At 39.5% G+C, this 17,361-nt stretch overlaps 1 protein-coding gene across 4 annotated transcripts in view; it reads right to left on the bottom strand.

The window, feature by feature from the left end:
• epha8 (eph receptor A8) overlaps nt 1–17,361 on the bottom strand; it is a 115,580-nt gene that overhangs the window by 52,836 nt on the left and 45,383 nt on the right. For all 4 annotated transcript variants that reach the window (XM_069703222.1, XM_069703221.1, XM_069703220.1 and 1 more), the window contains exons 3-6: nt 11,202–11,255; nt 10,885–11,028; nt 9,129–9,278; nt 4,936–5,251 (exon numbers count right to left, since the gene is read on the bottom strand). In XM_069703222.1, coding sequence (XP_069559323.1) covers nt 4,936–5,251; nt 9,129–9,278; nt 10,885–11,028; nt 11,202–11,255 — 664 coding nt within the window. The remainder of the gene's footprint in view (nt 1–4,935; nt 5,252–9,128; nt 9,279–10,884; nt 11,029–11,201; nt 11,256–17,361) is intronic.

Consider the following 17,361-nt stretch of genomic DNA (forward strand, 5'->3'; position numbering starts at 1 on the left):
AGTAAATGTTGGGATTCCTGCAACTCAACAATAAATCATATGAAGATATCAAAGGCACTGTGCAGTTCAGAGAGTAGGACGACAGGCGGTGGTTCATTGACTGCACAGACCTAACCCACATGTGTGAGTAGGCTCCCACCCCTTTCCCTCTCTCTCTCTCTCTCTGTGTGTGTGTGTGTGTGTGTGTGTGTGTGTGTGTGTGTGTGTGTGTGTGTGTGTGTGTGTGTGTGTGTGTGTGTGTGTGTGTCAGACTCAGATGGCTTGGCTGAGCTGAGTAAATGTGACCAGACTAAGTGTGTGTGTCTCATATCAGTGTGTCCTCGATCGCTCTCACTGTATGGGGCACTTTAGCCTATTCTTCCCTGGCACCGGGAGGCAAATCTACACACACACACACACACACACACACACACACACACACACACACACACACACACACACACACACACACACACACACACACACACACACACACACACACACACACACACACACACACACACACACACACACACATACAGTACCCACCTGCACACATGTATGCACAGCTCCACTCCCACAGACTCAGTGTTTTGATGTAAACTCGAGTGGACGAGGGGTCCAGTCAAGCACTGCAGCGTCGTCTCTCTCCCTCTATCCTCCTCTCTTTTCCCCTTCCCCTTTCATTGCATTCCTCCCTGTGACACTTTTAACGGCATGTCACGCAACCCTGTGCTTACACACACAAACACACACATTCTTACACACACACACATCATGGCGTGCTCTCAGCCAAACCTCTGCACCTTTGTCAGGGGAGAACCACTTAAGCACGCTCATATACACACATATATTCACGCACATTCATGTCTGATTTTTTTTTTTCCTCTGTGCGCACACACACACACACACACACACACACACACACACACACACACACACACACACACACACACACACACACACACACACACACACACACACACACACACACACACACACACACACACACACTTGTACAAGCCTTCACCACTTAAGCCGTCTTCTTTTCACCATCTCGTGCCCTGCCCTCCTCTCTGGGTCTTGTCTAGTCTCGTGTGTGCGTGACTGTGGCTGGCTTTGGCAAGGGTGAATTAGCACAAGCGACCCAGTTTGGTACCAGAAGAGACAAGACGTCAGCAGAGGAGATATTGAAAAATCTTTATTTTTTTTTTTCCCTTTCCACTGCAAATACCCTTTCTTCTCTGGCTGCAGTGATGTAATGGTAAATAAGAGACAAGTTAAAATAATTAATCTGAGGGTTAACAAAAATAAATTTTCTGATCCTTTTACGCAATAAAAGATCCAATATCTGCAACCTGAGATCATTTACACCAGCATGTTACATTTAAACCAGCCTTAAAATGTGAATAAAGTCTGTTCCATAAACAAAACGTGAACTCAAGGTTTGTTTTTTTTCTTCCCACTCTTTTTCCTCTGCTTTCTTTATTGGGTTCTGTTTTGCATTCTAATGCAAACTAATAAAAAAAAAATCTGTATATGGCCCTCTGAACTGGACACACACATATGCACATACGCTGTTCCTATGCCTAGAAACACATTTTGACAAGGAGCTCTCACTGTGTCGAACTGAGAGGGTGTTTGCTGCTGGCCTCAAATTCGTAAAGTACAGCAGAGATTTGTGAGTGTGTGTATGAGTGTATGTAGGTGATGGGAGGGGGGCAAGTATGAGGAAGAGGAGGAAGACGGGGGGTTACGAGCAAACCGGTGTTGCGTGTCTTGTTCGGCTCGTTTAGCTGACAAACCGCTTTTAGCGTTTAATTATCCATCGCTCTGTGATTAATAGGTTTTAATTACTGTAACCCATAGCAACCTGGAATATTCACAGGTCTCCGACTGAGGTCACCCTATCAAAACCCTGGGATAAAATCAAAAGGGACAAAAACAAAAAGACATGGTTAACTGACTAACTTCTGAAACCTGCTTACCTCATCAGTGATGGCTGAATGAAATGGGGAAAGATGAGCTCAGGCCAACATAAGTCTATTTTTTCAGTATTTACCTACTTGAGAAAAATAGTCGACCCCAGAAAAGCTTTTGAGCAGACCTTCAATCTCTTCACTTGATTCATAATTATTTTAGATGATCACAGTCAGAGCTTCAAACAGACTTTTTGATTTGTTAGAAAGGTTAGAACCTTTCCGATTTGATGTGTTCCGTCGAGGGCTTTTTGCATTCTGCAGACACTGCTGCGGATACTCCATGCTCAGAGGAAAATTTCCAATAGCAAAATTAACAGGCAACTCAGATGCTGGCATGATCACTTTTCTGTAGCGAAAACAGGATGGTAGAGATAATCAAAAATTTGCATTGCAATGTCAAGCGGCTGCTGTGATCAGACAGACTGTGCGGTATAGTGGTGCTCAGTACATTGTGCACATTTAGGTGTAAAAAGGTAAACCGTTAAGCCTGGTATCACCAGACCCAGAATCACAGTGTCAATATGTGGCTCCTGCTACAACACAACCACACACACCTCTACGCACATTTGATTTTAACTCAGTATTCTGTGTCATGTTTTTTTCTTGAAATGCATCATGGTGCAATGCTGAAAAAGCCTGAGATAATATAAACACATCACTATCATTATTCATTTCTTTCTTTCTTGTAGCAATTAACTCTTTCAATAACAAGGTTGCCGTTCACGTCATTCTGCTGCGCACCGACCAGACAACACTGTTGCTATGAAGCAGGTTCAACATACGCTGGACATAAACAAGGGCAAGTCCGCATTGAAGCACATGTGCAAGCAGGAGAAACAACAAATAAAAATGAATAATAATAGCTAAACTGACTGAAAAACAGCAGTATGGTAAAAATGGTGAGACAATAGCAAACTGTGATGTTTTATAATCCTATACATCAGGATTTGGTGCAGAGGCCAGACCCAAATTCGCTGTATGAATATATTGGTCTGGCTATGCTCCATGAGGAATCATTTTGAGTCGCTACATCCTACTGAGCATAGACCTTGGGTTGAATTTGAAACTATTTGAGCAACCATTAACCAATTGGCATTGGCCACCATATGCACCGACACTCTTATTTTTCTCTTTTCTGTATTAGTACTTGGCTATATATCAGAAAGTGGAGCTCTATTTGATGAATGTCCACTTTTGTTTCGTTACAGGACACTGCATCGAGACATCTACTGTCATAACCATCTTGTAACTACAATTCATTCACTGTTTCTGGTCAAAAACAAACACCAAATCTCTTCATTGACTGCATATTAACTACAGTATATCCCTCTATGGGCGTGATTTACTAAGATCTCAAATAAAGGGTACTAAATTGCGTGTTTGTTCAAAAAGTTTGCACATTTATTTTGCACCCGTTTTGCAGGTGATTTATTACGAGTAATTGCATCTTTGATATCAGGTGCAAATTGTTGTATTTAAATTAGGTGTTTGCACGTGTTAAAGTGATTCCAGTCGTTCTAACAGAACGACCACAAAAGGAGGAAGAAAAGCTGATCCCACTGAAATGAATCAACATAAATAGGGCCTAAAACAAGAACAAAACGCTATATAGGAGATTATCAGCAAGGACGTAAATGTGAATTACAAAAAGATCATTAGATGAAACTATGAGTAGATGGCAAGATATTAGGAGAAAAAAAAAATGGCTAATGATCATGACGTTGGCAAATAAAACCGGAGGGACGGTGGATGAAATTTCACTAACAAACACCGATTAGCAGGTCCAGCTCTTTCTGTGATGAGCAGGTGACTTGGTTTCATTCAGTGTCTCGTGAGTGCTCGGGAAGCGTATAAAGCCTACCTGTAAATTCTGCAGGACACATTCAGCACCTGGGATAGCACATTTGATTAGTGGGACCGGGTTGGATATCCAAGCAGCGATACGATGGAATGACCCAGAGGAAAGTAAATGCAGACTCATATGACGTTTTTTAATTGCTGGTATTGCGTGGCTCCTCCTATTTTGACTGTCAATCATCATTCAGTTAATCCCATAACTAAAAAATGTCATTGCTGGACAGACGATATTTATGAATAATTGTTCCCTCTGTCATCTCAAAAATGTTTCCACGGGTGTAATAGTACGTATTCTTTGGTTTCCTGCGTCTCCTTCTCACCACAATAAGAGCAGCCGTCTCCCCTAATGTGCGCACATGATTAATACGTGCCTTTCAGTCGTACTAAAATATACATGCAATTACTTCTCCTATTTCTACTTTCAGGTTTATTAAATATCATTGCGAGTGCAAAATGTATGCATTTACATTTCCCCTCCCAGTATTTTGCACCTTCAAGTAGAAACGCCCAATATTACATATGCGTTCAGGCAAACACGCAAAATAGACAACATGTATTAAATTGCACATTTGAAAGAGCAATCCTTGTTAGTAGATCAGCTGGGAGATTTCATTGCGGGTGGTGTGCACATGCTTGCACTAACGCTAACCGTTAGTAAATCATGCCCTATGTATTCTGTGTGTGTATTGAAGGGAGTGTGTGTAGTCCTCTTAGGGCAGCAGAGGGAAATAACACAGCCCTCGGTGAGGTGGTGAGGCATTTGGTAGGTGAAGACAGGTAGTAAATTGAAGTCAGTCGACCCTTGAGGTGTTATTCTGTAATGATATAGCACTTTATGAAACTATGGTTACATCCGTTTGGAAATCATGCAGAAAAACCTTTCTTTGATGGTTTCAGAACATGTGTTAAGAACAGTAACGTGTGACTTTTTGCATTCACACCCTAAAACAAACTGCATTAAAACATGGTTGGAAGACCTTGTTAGTGGATAGTCTCAGTATGGTTTTCACAAAAGTCCAACTGACAGCTCTCACACAAATAATAGTAAAACTAAAGCAAAAATGCAAACACAACCGAGTTTAAATGAACTACACCAAAGCGCTCTGTGTTAACTCACCCACGCAGGAGTCTCTGTGCTCTTCAAAGCCGGCTGAGCACACGCACCTCCCGATAGGCACCAGCCACTCGCCCTCTGCGCTGCAGTACATCTTGGGTGTGTCCCTCTCCTCTGCATGATCCACGCACTGACCCCTGACCTCCACCAGAGAGGACGAGTCAGCCCCCGTCACCACATCGGTGAACACAGCCAGGTTGCGGCTCACGCCCACGCAGCGTTTGTAGTACACCCGCACAGAGGTGAGGGCGATGCAGGCACCGATGTCCTGGAAGGCCAGGTAGAAGCCTCGTCTGTTCAGAGGGCCCACACCGCGCACCTGTGACAAGAGAAGAATGGTTTGGCACCGCAGGTCATCATTGGAGTGAAAACCTTTTGACTACTACAATAAATATAACATCAGATATTTCCCATACAACTCTGAAAAGTTGTTTATCCACCTCTCGAATTTCGAAATAAAGTTTACACAGATTCCCTCGTTGTTTATGCAGACAGTGGAGTAACTAATGTACGTTAGGGTTCAATTTTGCTATAATTCACTACTACAGCCCTGCAGACAATTTATAACATAGGATTCATGGATAAGTTCCAACTTGCTAGATTTTGGAAAGTTCTCCTGTTTTTTGTCACAGTAGAAGCTTAAAACAGTGGTTGCCGTTGTTTCTTAATTTAACAGGTAAAACAGTGTGAACACAGCCTTAATGTAATCTCTGGGCTGGTGTTTGGTGTTGTGCTCTGGCAGCAGTCATTAATCAACTGCTCTGCTTCCAGAAACAACCTGGAAACATGAATGATTTTACATTTTTATATGTACTTGTTTACATATATCACAGCTGACTATCTTGGTAACACACAGGAACTGATTCAAAACATTATTGTAAAAGTTTGCTGTGAAAGCATCTAAAAATATAAGGAAACCACTTCTTTTTTGGTCAGGTAATAAGACTCAATGAAATATAATAGGCTCGCAGCTGAAAGAAGAAACTAGTTGTTTGTAACTGACTTCTAATAACTTCCTGCAATCAAATTTGGTTGATAGGTGTTGATTTATGGTTTTATGGTATGTTTATAAATCTGAGTTATATTTTGTAATGAGTTTCCATGACTGAAGGCTCTTTGTTTGTGTTCTATTTTTTCTTAATACAAAAATAAACTATTTGATATTGAAGTCACAGATATTCCTATTGTCTGGACCATATCTTAATAAACTCAAACTGGATATGAGCCTGACGTTTTTCAGTAGGCTACATCAGTTAGGCCAATTTCACCTATTCTAAAATCTATGCGCTGATTAAACTGTCTTCTATTTAAGGCCTGGTCACACCAGGAGGTGGTGCAGCGAAATTAGTCTGAATTAATATTTAGGAAGCACAGGTTTGGTGACATTGTTAATACACTTGCATGGTCACCTGGTGAACTTGTGAACAGGTGAGCTAATTGATAATATGCTAGCTTGCTGGACTAGCGCTAGGAAATCCAAGCAGCTCCAGGAAAATCATTTTTAATGTTCTGATTTTGCCCTCTTTTCAGTTTGTTCACCATTTATTTAGAAAAGTTACTGATTAAGGAATATAAAGCTCTTACAACTAATAATTTTGCAAATAAAATGTTAAGCTAGCTTGGTTCATGATGGGACAAAAAAATTCACACATTTTATTCAAAATATGTATTTGTACTAATGACTCTTGTCTCATAGCCATATGTAACCCATTGCTTATTGTAAGGCAGTTGATACTCTTACTTTCGACACATCAGTGTACTCATTATTTACTGAGATCTGTTCTGGTTTTAGTCCTGTCAAAATAAATTCCATAACCATTAACTAGGGATGGGCTTTTCAAGCAAAAAATACTATTCAAAATTCACTCTGAACTATTGGATTACTAATAGACAGTCAGTCCCCTCACCCAGAACAGGAGTGAACATATTATCCATCAGGAATACGTTTAGTTAGTCCTCCCAAGAATGTGATTGAAATGTGATTTCTGAAATTGTACTACTATCAAATATTCAATAATACAACCTAACAGCCTACTGTTTCTGTTGATATTTCAAGTTCATACGATGGTCCATTGGTAGACCAATATCAGCCACCTCTACTATCTGTTTCAAATCAAAAGCCCTCCAGTGTTTCATTCATGGTCCAGCTATATACTAGGTTTTGACTTCAGTCTGTTACTCTAATAATGGAAATGGGAGTCCCCTTTATTAAGTACATTCATGTTACGAACATCAGCCATATCTCCAAGTATCTTTTATTCACTGTAGTATTTTGGAATGTAATTCTTAATGATTTTCTGAAAGCGGCCAATACACAAGGGAACGTGAATAAGGTAAGACACATATTTTTTCCACTCCAACTACTGGAAAGAAAAATGTAAATGGTCTGTACTTGTACAGTGCTTTATCACCTTTTGGTCTCAAAGTGCTTTAACATGGTTTTCCCATTCACCCATTCACACACTAATGAGACAGATCACCATGCAAGGTGCTGCCATCAGGAGCACATTCACACACTGATGGTACAACATCGGGAGCAACTTAGGGTTCAGTGTCTTGCTCAAGGACACTTAGGCATGTGGACAGGGGGAGCTGGGGATCGAACCACCAAGCTTCCAATTAGTGTGCAACCCACTCTACCGTCTGAGCCACAGCCTCCCTATTGAGGATGTCTGCATGCTGAAACGCCATTACTTCTGCTCAATTAGTAGCTTTGTTTACACACTGACTTGTTGGATTGAATAGATATTTTACTGTCAAACTGACTCATCAAGGTCCTGATACACCAACGCTGTGTACTAATTAGGCAGCTAATTATGAGTTTTGCAGGTCTTTCCAAGTTTTAAGGGCATTTTATTGTTGCTATTTTGTGGAGGAATTAAACATATGCTGTGCAATCATGAATCAGCAGTTGTCATTTAAGTTACATCAGGAATTCTAATTTCCCTCTTCAATGTGCTACCATTATAAACAAATACCAGGATTTTGTTTCAGTTTTTGTAATTTTTCCTTGAAAGGTAAATCATATGTATTTGATAAAATCCATTATTTTTCAATGATGCAGTAGTGGTATACTGATTATATCTTTTTTGGAATTATATGCACAGCTATATTTAGGCGTAGCACGATTAAAGTAAGCCTTTCATCATATTTAATGTATTATTTTAAAATCTATATAGTAGGCAGGTATACATGCTTAATAATAATTGTTTGATGTTCACGGAATGCAAACAAACTACAAAAATAATATCTTTGTAGGTTAAATATGTAGGTTTCCATGAAAGCTGAATAACCTTCAGACATGCGAGACAGAGAGAACCCAGTGGGAGAGCCACTGTTCACATCTTTCCAGGTTCTATTCAGCAAATGGAGAGTACGTTTATTTATTTAGGTGTGGGTGTCTATTTTTACCTGCTTAAAGAACATGACAGTATTTTAGGAATGAGTCTATATTATGGGTATTATGACTTTTACATTACAAGTTGTGGTGCATTTGTTGGATACTATTTTTAGTTGCAGATTTTTTTCCACAAATTATTCTTTAGTGAGTATTCCCAGCAGCAGGAATGTGTCACACACTTGTTTTTTGTACATTAAATATAATGTTCTGTTGTTGAAGTAATATAGGGTTAGGGCTAGTGTTAGGTAATATATCAGTCAATCATTCTAACAATTCTCTGTGGCATTGTCAAATTGTTAATGCTTTGGCAGTACAGTCGGAACAAATACCATTGAACCAACACAACTGCAACTACATTCAAGTTTTTGTGTTCCCTATAGATAACTTAGACACAATTTATAGGTAATATGAGCACAATGAAGTAATGTCTTTTATATATGCATATTTGTAACAGTGTAAGATATCAATAAAAGTGAAATTACACTATCCAGTATCATTTTTGAAGCTGATATCAATATCAAAGTATTTCCCAAGTCACTGAACTGAGCCCTGCTGTTTGTTTTCTCGCACAGAATTGCAGAACTGAGCGCAAAACAGCTTGAGTGATGAGACTGGAAGAGGCTCTCCTGGGCTGTGAATGCTTCCAACTTGTCTTGAACTCCTGTGGAGATGTACATGCTAAGAATTAAACAAACTTCCTATCCAACGTGAGATACTGCTTCAGAGAGCCTGAACTGACATTTACCTGTGGTATCAGTCAGCAGTCTTGTCATTGTTTTAGTGATGTAGCTCATACCTCTGTGTTGAGTTTGAGTCTGCGAACTCCCAGGTCCACTCCTGTGAAGCTCTCATCAGCAGCGATGGTGTCAATCTTAATGAACTGGTTCTCCCGTATAGCTGAGCCCACTGCTCTGTCAGACTCGTAGTAGTACAGATTGAAGGTTTCCTGCAAAACAAATAAGGGTAGTACAAGTACTTTGTGTGTGTTCATTGTGTTACAAATTGAGTAATACATTTGAAACCCATTTCCTCTATCCAAAACCTCAATTGTTAACTTTAAATGTAATAAAGAAGTATTACAGTTTGGAATCACTCGGGGTGGGGTTTGAGACAACCTGAGCGTAAATTCATCCATCTCTTTGAGATGCATAAATCGATTAGCCACATCATTAAAGATACTGACAGGTGAATTGAAAGCATTGATTACCTTGTTACAATGACACTTGTCAAGGGGTGGAATATATTAGGCACTAAGTGAACAGTCAGTTCTTGAAGTTGATGTGTTGAAGGCAGAAAATATGGACAAGTGAGAGGCTCTGACATCTTTGAAAGGAGCCAAATTGTGGTGGCTTAAAAACGGGGTCAAAGCATCTCTAAACAGTAGGTATCGTGGGGTGTTACTAGGATACGGTGGTTAATACCTATCACAAGTGGTCCAAAGCAGGGCAAATGGAGAACCAGTGACAGGGTCATGGGTTCCCAAGGATCATTGATACGTGTAGGTAGTAACAGTTGGCCTGTGTGGCCCAAAGCCACAGAAGCCATAAGGCTGGCTATGATAGAAAGTTGAAAGAACACAGTGAAGTACAGCTTGCTTTGTATGGAGCTGCATAGCCACAGATGATCCGAGGGCTCATGCTGACCCCTGACCACTGCAAAAGTGCCTGCAATGGGCATGTGAACTTGGCCTTGTCAATGCAGCAACACCAGGGATAATGTCCTAAACCTGGTGGCTACTTTACACACAATACAACTTGACTGGATGGTTCTGTCAGCAATTTAAATATTTTTATGTTATTGGCAGCCAATGTTGCCTCAAGCCTCTAACTTTAGGTAAACTCAACAGATGCTGACTCAAGCAACGTCACGTGATGACATTTATTAGATTTTGCTTAGTTTCTAATGAACATCCTTGGTTCCCTTGTCCCTACCACTGTCCAAATATGTTTTACTCTTTTAACCATCATCTAATCATCTGCTTCTGGTATTTAATGGTATTTGGGGCACCACAGATTGTCAAATATCACAATAACACAGTCACCACTATAGTTCAGAAACATACAGTGCAACACGCTTGAGTTAAACCAAAGTATTATCCAAATGCCACTTTTGGACAGTGTACCCTAAACTAAAAAGGTCAGTTAAGTCTTATTTTGGTGAGTAAAATGAACTCAACCCAGCCTTTAAGCTACAGCGGGTTCTCATTTTCTCAGGTTTTTCATGATAATAATTAATGCTGTGATGAACAGTGTTGATTAGCATGCAGACTGACAGCGTACTTAAGTGTGTGCATGCATGTAAGATCTGTCTACCAAAGTAATTGATTCATAGTGTAGTATAGAATTTGTTATGAGGAGTGTGTCAACACCTGTCACCCCTTACTGTGTTAGAGCTTCAAGAGACTTACATTGTATTTATAAAATTCCATGTAATTGCTAAACGTTCACCATATATTTAAACAGAATATTAGTCTATATTACTGTATTTTACAACTATTTTCTCCCCTCCCTCTGGCTTTTCCATCCTATCCTCTCAATATGTCTGTGCATTACCTTGCAGGTGCCCAGGACTCCAGGCATGCTGTTGCAGTCTCTCAGGGTGAACTTGACCTCGATGTAGATTCTTCTTGCTCCCTCTCGAGGGAGCCAGCTCGTCCTCAGCCAGTTGTTCTGGCTGGGGCTCATCACGTTACAGACCTGATTCAGAGTAAGAGTTCTAATTACCCGCAGCAGCATCAACACTACCAATAGAATAAAAAGAAACGAAAACATTTGCGTTTTTAAAAATGTGATATATTTCATTGAAGTTTCCAGAATAACTAATCTCATTAACACATTCAACCACAACGCGCACTGAGAACATTACACACCTGGTATGTGTGGATAGGACTGAAGTACTCGTCCATCTCATTAATGGCATCCCACTGTGCAGAGAGAGAGAGGGAAACATTATCGGGTTAGTCACATGTTCATACATTCCTCAACTTCATATGCAGCAAACCATTCAGCTGCCGTCTATATTTCCCACATGATCATCCATGGCTCTGTGGCTCCCTAACCACATCATGGAATGATTATTAGCTTTGACTTCAAATGAAACGTGATGACGGCTGTCACACAGGCAGCGGTCATGCTGAAGCAGCACATGTACTGTATCTTATGCTACATTTGAATCTCTGAGAAGATGAACAGAAGGATTTAGCTGTCGAGATGACTGGTGGTGATTTCCAACCTCATTATCTAAAAAATGCCTGTGTTGGAGTGACATATGTTTAAAAAAAACATTTATTTTTTTTAGCTTTTTTCAAGCTTGAGATTAAAACTTGACTTTCACATTCTTTTTCTCACATTTCTTGTCTAAAAGTCTCATTTTTATAAATGCTGTTAGACTTGTATTAACGTATGTTTTAAATGTACTCGTATTCCACTCCAGTCAGTCCATGCAATCATGTGTTCTAGATTTCAGCAATGTTGGAATTCACTTAATGTAATTCCAATGGGACACATTTCCCTTTAATGAGATGCCCCTCATGTATGTGATTAGATTTACATTGTTTACTGAATGAGGCCGGCTGGTAATAATATAATTACGAGGAGGGACAGTAAGTGAAATGTGTTTGTATTTCTAGATGTGTTAAAGTGTGTTACACCTCCCTGCACCAGGAGGAAAGTCTATCACAGGAAGCTGTCTGTTCCGCTGCTTCTCTGTATTGCGAGGAGATATAAGCTGCTCTCCCAAACTCCTCTATCTACAGATGCCCAGAAAAAGCCCAAACTTCATGTCGTACGACATACAGTAAAATTATGTTCCTACTCAGTGGGTAGGCACACTTTTGCAATGTAAGACAAGATGACTGAAAACAATCATGTTTCCACGAACAGACCTCAGCCTCACTCAACATACCGCTCAGTCTATTTTTGCTCCAGTGTTCACAACAAATGTAAACAAGGCATTTACATGTGGGTGCATTTGCATCTCATTTCGCCAGATACACTTAAACCTGTATAGTTAGTTGTCACTTAACAGTTGGATCCTGAATAAGTAGTCTAATCAGTCACTGTGATCTAATCTAGTCACCTTGTCAGCTTTCTGTCTAAATGGATTTATAAAAGTTACATTATTTTTACAACTCTAATTTTCTTGGTTTTGGACTGATGTTGTGGAGTTTAAAGGTTAATGACTTTTGACTCCAACTCAGTTATTCTAGCTAAAGGGAAGTAGAGATTTTCTGGGGTGCAGAATTTTGGACCTTATTGGAAATAGACCTGAACCCGAACTCAAAATGCATACATTCTCAAAATTTAAAAACATTAAAAGGCACCTTATCCAAACGGGACTTGAACACACCCCTGCTTTAAATCAACCCAAGGATAATTAGACCTGATCCAAAATGAGGTCGACCCAAACAAACCCTAACGGACAGTGAATACAAACAACGGCAGCAGCCCACAATGTCGTGTCAAAGTTCACAAGCAGCTGTGCTGAAAAACAGCAGTGATATAATAATAATAATAATAATGCATTAAGAGTGTCATGGAAACTAGAATAATTTGTTATATGCTTCAAAACAGATTTGTATATATTCATTTCCACGCCCATTACCTACAATCAAAGCTATGAAAGAAGATGATACTGCACATGATTGGGTTCATTTGGATCATACTGACACAAAGATCAGCAGAAAAACAAGACTCTCTCCAACCAGATTAGATTTAATAAAGTTATTCCAGTAATTGAGAGTATCTCTGTATTTAGCCATGTAGGCCATGTGGCTCTGGGGATGATCATTTCAGTCTGTCAGTGATTCCACCAGCTGACACCGGTGATCCATTGGCTTTTCTTGGAGCCCACTGTAAAGTTTACATTTGTGGTGTTAGATAAAAAGTCTAAACTATTCGATGGTACAGAATAGACCTTGATTCTGATATTCATGAACCAAAAAATACAAGAAGAAAACCAAAAAGAGTTCATTTTAAATTACTTGACAAGGACTTGGATGATAACTTGATCACTAATAGAACTGGATGAGCTTGTGACAGTAGTTTAGTCTGTGCTTTTTCTGCTTTTCTGCCTTTGTTGTATTTTATGATTTTTTTTATTTTTATTTTTTTTTTTTTATCATTTTTACTCTTAGTATTTTTTAATGTTTTTTTTTTTTTAATGTTTTTCTTCATTTTATACATCTCATGGTCCAAGGAGTGAATTTGTTGTATGTTGCTGTTCTTCATTTGTGCTCCCATCAGGATGAATTGCACATACATTGTAATACTTTGTGTGCATGTCCAAATACCTGATGAATGAATAGAATTGCTTAATGTCGAAGTGTGTAGGATTTAATGGCATACAGCGGTGAAGTTGCAGGTTACAATGAACTGAATACCCCTCACTTCACCCCCTTCCAAGTGCGTAAGTGAATCAATGGTGGCCGCAAAACTCTACAGACTGTGTTTGGTTTGCATCTTCTGGGCTACTGTAGAAACGTGGCAGTACAACATTGTGCCCTCTGTGGAAGAGGACCTGCTACTTCTGGAGATATCAGGGGCTTATCATAAGGTACTGAAAACGAAATGACTCGTGGTTTACACTAATAAAAACATAATTATGAATATCTTCAAATAGACCCCCTTAAGCCTCTACACACTGTACATTAATAGTCTGTTAAGCGCTAAATAACAAAAATAAAATAGCAAACATGCAACTAATTTACACTAAGATGGTGAACATGATAAACAAAGTTAACCATCAGTATATTAGCCTTGCAATTATGTTGGAATTATGCATTATTTATTAATGATTTACATATTGATCTCCTGATTGTTGTCATGATAAATTATTATAATGGATAATGACATGGTAGTGGCACCTCGGTTGACAAATATGAGAAGTTCCCCTTTAAGCCGATAATGCAGTGCAGGCAGGTAAAGTTGCCTGCTGTACTTCTCAGCAGTTTATAGAAATACTTTCTACGTTCTACTTATGGATTTCATTGTCAGCGTGAATCCACTTCCCAGTTATATGGCACATTTTGATGTCAGGGGGAAAATATTCTCCTTCTGTGGTCCTATATTAGAAGTAATAGCACCACAGCTCTGTCATAGAGGAAATACGGATGTTCTTTCAACTGGTTTATTCACAGTAACATAGAGACTCAGTTGGGAGGTGCCAAAAGTTCAAGCAAACAGCTTAACCCGAACTGCAGGGGAATGTTGAGAGTTGCTTTCTTCCTTTCTACTTTTATTGAGAGAGGATTTTTGCATGTGACATAAAGCAAGTTGAGGTCATTGAAAATGGTAAAACAATAGAAAAGTTAGAAAATCAAACAAACGTATTCAATAAAGGGAAAGAAGAGTTTATTACGATGACCCTTTCATTGGTTACAATTGTTGTGCAAAGTCCACTAATGAGAGACTTCAAGCCAACAGACTGCTGCACATTGGCCAACAATGGAAGACTAGCTAAACTGATCGAAGGGAACTGTGTAAACAGGGCTAGCCCATGTAATAGGTCTATAGACGCTACTAGAACTAGCGTTGGAAAATATTGGCAATGAACATCTTCAAAAATATATCGGAATTACAGTTTAGGAGTCTTTATCACGGGTCAGATAACAATTGGGATTTAATCAAGTAGTCTAGGAAGTTGCTTAAATTGCTTAAAAGTGTGCATGGTTCAGGAAAATTACTTCCCACTCAAACTTTAATGGTGACTCCTGCAACACCAATGAAGCCATCTACATATTTATTTCACAGCAACCTTCAACCTTCTGCTGTCAATTTAAACAAGGTTTCTCCTCTTAGCTAATATATCCTATTAATGTGCTGCTTGGAATTACATCACTTGTCATACTGATTACAACAGAGCCCTTACAAAACCTTTGTATATTGTCTCTAATCTAAGAAATGATGACCTCTAAATTATGATGTCATCAGGGTCACATCAGATTGGCCTTTAAATTCCAACACAAAGCCTAAATGGGAAAATCTGCATTTTTTTTTGTCTTTTTTTTTTAAATCTGGCTCTCCCAAGTTTCCAAAATCAGTATATGATGTTGACATGCACAAATTCCAAATCAGGATTCATCATGAAATAGATCATACATGGGACATTTCTTCCTCCTCTGCCAAGACAAGAGCACCGCTCTCCATGTTTTCCCCTCAAATGAGCAGTAGTAAGAATTACAGGTGAAGGCATTGCAGGTATTGAAACTTAGTATTCATTAAAGGCAAATCTAAAGCTCTCTTGAATCGCATTGATAATTTTGTAAGTATCACAAGCATAGGCGAAGCGAATTTGTATGAATGAAGACACGCATATGTGTTTAACCCAGGTGATACCCATGAACCTCCTGGGCTGCGCTTCCTTGTGAGAGCGGTGGAGTAATTGAAAGGGAACTCGTTGACCCTGGGAAGCTTTGGGCTGCGCTCAGCTGAACTCGGCCCCTGGATAAGACTTCTGGGTTTTCCATGGAAGCCCTCCAACTTCTTTCCTCAGTCCAGACTCACCACGCTCCCCCAACATGCACTCTCACATCCCCAGGCGCTACCAGCCAAAAACCACTGGGATAATTAAGCTGTAGGATGCCTCACCCATCTCACCCTTTCCTCCCTTCCTCATCCTCTCATCTTTATCAGCTAAATTGAAAACGTCCTTGAACTTGTGAAGACCCTGGCTAATTAGCGGGGTGTATAACCTCTCTATCCCCCTCATTATTCCCGCCTCGCCATCAGTGCGCTCTCAACCTCTCTCACTCTTTTTTTTTTTTTTTTTGCTTTTCTTGGGAAATCTTACATTTAAGCTTATGGTAATTTTCTCCTGGTGGAAAAATCACACCAACTGAAAGTAAAATGTCAGGAAGTTGGGAGCTGTGTGGTAAGGAGGGAAGGGATGAGATTGGACCAGATTGGTTGATGTTTAGTCGTGAGAATAATGGAAATCTTTTCTTCTTTTCCTCAGCAAACAGACAGGGAAGAGAAGATGTGAAAGATTCAGTGGGGCATGTTTATCTTCTGAGCGCACGATAAGAGAATTTTCTATCATGACAACAGAAATGCAGTGCTTCTCAGAACGGCTGACTGACAATGCAGTGCGGGTGTGCTCGGATATGCTGTATGTCATAGAGAGAATGAGAGTGAAGTGCAACAGTGAGAGAGAAAATGTGAGAGAGATTGAAATTAATTGGCTGTAAATTGCACATCTGTTTCCTGCCTGTCAACTGATCGGATATCTCATCAGGACAAAATCAAACGTGGCAGACGCACAGGAAATCCGTTTCATCACAAACACATTATCATGTTCACACTATCCCAATGCACTGCAGATATGCACACGTACGTGAATATAAAATGTTTATTAACTGCAGGAAATGTCGAAACAAAGACTGTCTTATTTATTTATTATCATAAAGTATTAAACGGTAGCAAGACAACATTGAATTCATAACATGTACAGTAAAAGGAACTGTTAGCCTGACCTGATGGTTTTATTGAATTCTACCGAGCATTTTTTAAACACCTGTCCCTTGTTACTGTACCTCAGACAAGTGTGTGGCCAAACATTAATTTGAAAAAAGTGAAATAAGGTGTCCTAATTTTAGATTTATCTAAGATCAAACCCACTGATTTATCTATGTAGTAAAGGATACAGTGTGTATTTATGAAAAAAAAACAAAAAAAAAACACTATTGGGTCACTGACACTCATTAGATTTAATAAAAGTGTCAAAACAGTGTTGAAAAGCAATATAAAGTGGTGCTACAGTAAACAGAGGAGATAGGCAGGAAAGAGTGTTGATAAGACAGTGTAGCTGATAAGCTGTGTTTAACCACTGTACTGACTCCTCTGTACCTCAGTCCACCGATCCCCCCGAATACCCTGAGTGAACAGATATTATGTCTGATATATCACTATCTTCATTACATAAAACACAAGCAAAGAGAAAAGCTGTAAAATCCAGGCTGGTGATAGCTTCTTCTCATTTCTTGCTAATTGTGTTTCCGAGCAAGACGTATCAGGGTCACGCAGTCAAACAGC

The sequence above is a fragment of the Brachyistius frenatus genome, unplaced genomic scaffold, assembly GCF_029030835.1.
Source record: "Brachyistius frenatus isolate BFR_SWC_R1_liver_20210118 unplaced genomic scaffold, ASM2903083v1 Contig_45, whole genome shotgun sequence".
Classification (NCBI taxonomy): domain Eukaryota; kingdom Metazoa; phylum Chordata; class Actinopteri; family Embiotocidae; genus Brachyistius; species Brachyistius frenatus.